The sequence below is a fragment of the Medicago sativa genome, chromosome 6 (genome assembly GCF_051527215.1).
Source record: "Medicago sativa cultivar Bolivia chromosome 6, Bolivia_mono, whole genome shotgun sequence".
Lineage (NCBI taxonomy): Eukaryota > Viridiplantae > Streptophyta > Magnoliopsida > Fabales > Fabaceae > Medicago > Medicago sativa.
In genome coordinates this window covers 14,897,626-14,901,107 of record NC_140754.1, presented here as the reverse complement: position 1 = coordinate 14,901,107, position 3,482 = coordinate 14,897,626, and the positions used below count along the sequence as shown (strand labels likewise).

Genomic DNA, 3,482 nt, shown 5'->3' with positions numbered 1-3,482 from the left:
CGTAAATGCGTCAAATTATCGACTGCATGCAACCCATATTCTTAAATAACTTCGAGAAGAAATACACTTTCAGATCTCAAGTCAATACCACAAAACCAACCCAAGTGGACTACCTTTTAATTTCTTAATCAAAGTCATAAAGAATTACTAATTACATCTACCTTTTATTTTTTTTGACTAAATACTTAATACTTCTTGTTAATTTTTTTGAAGAAGCTTCTTGTTAACTTTAAATAAACAAAAGATTAAAACCATTGTTTTACAATATTCCCTAGTAATAAAACAACTATTAAAAAACAGCTGCGTCTCCTTAAACATGTGAAAAAACCCAACAGCACCGCAAAATCCAACAACTATATAATTGCCTCCTCACTTCCACAATCACAATCCTTGTCTCTTACACAAACAAAAAAAAATTCTTAAACCAAAGAAAAGGGTTGAATCAAAATGAGAATGAGTTGTAATGGATGTAGAGTTTTAAGAAAAGGGTGTAGTGAAGATTGTAACATAAGACCATGTTTGGAATGGATCAAGTGTCCTCAATCACAAGCTAATGCTACTGTTTTTCTTGCTAAGTTTTATGGTCGTGCTGGTCTCATCAACCTCATCAATTCTGGTTCTGAAAATCTTCGTCCTGGTAAATTTTTATGTTGTACTTTTAATTTCTTTACCTTTTATAGATATGTCCCTATGATCTATGTGGGGACATCAAAGTTCTTTTAAGTCTCTATGAAGTCTCCTGGTATCACGGTGAATTTGTCAGAATTTCGGTAAACAATTGGTAATTTGAGCAAATCTACCGTGATAGACATTGAGATTGTGTCACCTCTCAAATCTAAAATCTTGTAATTTTCTTTTAAATTTTTCATTTTATCATTTGAGACAAGTGCAAAATTTAGATCAAACCCAAATTTTCTGCTTTAATAGTTTTGTAAATGATTTTTATTTGAATCCTTAGGCAATTGAGAGTTTGGTAAGATCCATGTGATGGGTATTCGTTAATTGTTTTTTATTTTTGGTACATAGGTATTTGTTAGTTGTTATTGTTGAAAGTTTTGATTTTTTTCATACATGTTGAAAATCTTTAGAAGAAATTTGAACCATGAAAAATTTAGTTTTTTTTAGATAACCCTTTGATTCTCCTGGTAATCCGTAGTTTGGCCGAAAGGTAAATAAAAGTTGATAAACCTGGAAAAAATTACAACGATTCATGGCACATTAATCACTATGATAAAAAAAAAATCCAATTATCTACTCATTTTCCATGTTTTGTACTCGTTATTTTTTGACAAAGTTTTGTACTTGTTATTGTAATATTGACCAGCAATTTCAAACCTTAATTCCATGTCAAATTTCTAAAGAATTTGGGGTTCTTTTGAAAAAATTATATCTATATTTCATATTGATTGTGATTTTGGTATTTTTTTTTTTTTCAGCTATTTTTCGTTCATTGCTCTATGAGGCTTGTGGGAGGATCGTGAACCCTATTTATGGGTCAGTGGGACTTTTATGGTCTGGTAGCTGGCACCTCTGTCAAGCCGCTGTGGAAGCCGTTTTGAAGGGCGAGCCGATCACTCCGATAGCTTCGGAAGCTGCTGAAAATGAGAGGGCCCCACCCTTCAAGGCCTATGACATACGCCACGTGTCAAAAGTTGAGAACTCGGAGGAGACTAAGCAGGTTAGGACTCGGTCCCGCGTCAGACGAGCCATGAAGCCGAAGCCAAGCAAAGAAGTTGGGTCTGGTTCAGGGTCCAATTCGGCCAAAGAGATGGACCGGTCCAAAAGCCATGATTCGTCGCTGAGCCAGCCAGGTAAAGATAGTGAAAGTGGGGTCTCTGTGGAGACTTCAATCCTTTTTCATGATGAGTCGGAGTTTGAACCTGAGTCACAAGCTAAGGTAAGGGGTCGAGCTGAGGGCCAAGCTGAGGAAGGTGTGAGCGATGGGGTTGGCTTGGAGCTGAGGCTTGGTATCGAACCGGTGTCACATGAGGAGTACATGGTTCCCATTAAGAAGAGGAAAATTGTGTTGAAGGATTGTAGTGTTTCTTCCAAAGTTGAGCTTGGGCTTGACCTATCAGCTTGAATGGGTTGAGCTGTTTGTGACTCAATCGGCTTATATATGAGACTTTTGGAAGAGAAGAGGAGTTTAGGCGTAGAAGAATCTTTGTTATTATGCCTTTATTTTAATTTTCTTGGAACTTTTCTCCTCTATTTTTGGGTTAACCTTTGTGAATGAGGGGATGTACAAATTTGGTTGGTATGTAGAGGAAAAAGAATAATTATAAATAAACTATAAAGTGTTAAATACCTAGCTTCTGTTTGGTTTGGCGTTTAAATCACAATTCTCGTATTCCAATACCGCTTTAACGTGATTTTTACAAAATTGAAAATTTTAGCTTTAGTCTAGACGTGCGTTTGATGATTGTCCGCCGCTATTCTAAACACAACACTAGTGTGATTGAATTTCTTTGTTGAGTCATAAAGAAAGTTTGGGAGATAATACAAGTGAATGTGAAATTTTTTAATTCTAAAGATAATGTTAATAGTCTATAAGATTTGTGTCCAATCACTTTGAGGGTTATTACTACTACTATTAGGTCTATTTTGAGGGAATTGATCTTCTTTTGTTAATTTTTTTTCTTCATGTTTAATCTCAATCTCTCATCAAATCAAACATATTGAATAAGAGAGAATGATAGCGGTTTTCTTTCTTCTTCCAACATGAGGGAAATCCACTCCTCTAAGATTCATGGATCATTAGACATGTCTAAATGTAGTTGGCATGGGTTAGAGTCTTATTCTTTTTTAGGACGTGGCAAACTATTTCGGACGGAGTGTTAGAAACATTCACTTTATATAGATGCATAAAATTTATATAGATGCATCCTTTTTGTGAATGAGATCTATATAAAGTGATGAAATAGATTGAGTTTGGAAAGAAATATAGTGTCTATTGCTAACATAGCTCTTTTGAACATTAATCATAGCTTTGATTAAATACAAGTTAAATTTAAATTAATTTATGTTTGAAACTACTTATGTGCAAGTTTACAAAGAAAAAAACACACATTTGGAGCTAAAAACTTCAAACTCTAATTTAAAGTTTTTTATTTTCCAAAGCAATGGAAATAAATTGCGAACCAGGATTAAGACCTAAACCTGTTTACACAACATAAAGAAAGGAAGCCTAAAGCTATCCTTTAGCAATGAAACAAAGAGGATCCTGCCATGATAAGCAAAGGGCTACACATACCCCTAAAGAATTCTAAACAGACATAGTAGTATTTATGCAGAATATTTGAGTACCTGCCTAATCCTCTAATTATAAATATTTGGGATTGCTTTTGATTACACACTTTTTTAAACGAGTTTGTATATGCTCACTACTTGTGTTTTATTGGTGCTAGCAGATCCATCATATTGTGCCAGGTACTTGTCAGTATTTGAATGAGGCTCCAATAGAGACATATGGCTCTCTAATT

At 34.5% G+C, this 3,482-nt stretch overlaps 1 protein-coding gene across 1 annotated transcript; it reads left to right on the top strand.

Annotated features, from left to right (window-relative positions):
* Positions 1 to 385: 385 nt before the first annotated feature.
* Positions 386 to 2,311, top strand: LOC146913100 (LOB domain-containing protein 40-like). The gene is made up of 2 exons (XM_085716348.1): positions 386 to 637; positions 1,437 to 2,311. The coding sequence occupies exons 1-2, from the start codon at positions 448 to 450 to the stop codon at positions 2,081 to 2,083; spliced, it is 837 nt and encodes a 278-aa protein (XP_085572474.1). The 5' UTR covers positions 386 to 447; the 3' UTR covers positions 2,084 to 2,311.
* Positions 2,312 to 3,482: the final 1,171 nt, after the last annotated feature.

Coding starts and splice junctions, on each gene's coding strand:
- LOC146913100 (XM_085716348.1), top strand. CDS start 448: ATGAGAATGAGTTGTAATGGATGTAGAGTTTTAAGAAAAGGGTGTAGT. Junction 638..1,436: donor TTCTGAAAATCTTCGTCCTG/GTAAATTTTTAT, acceptor TTTTTTTTTCAG/CTATTTTTCGTTCATTGCTC.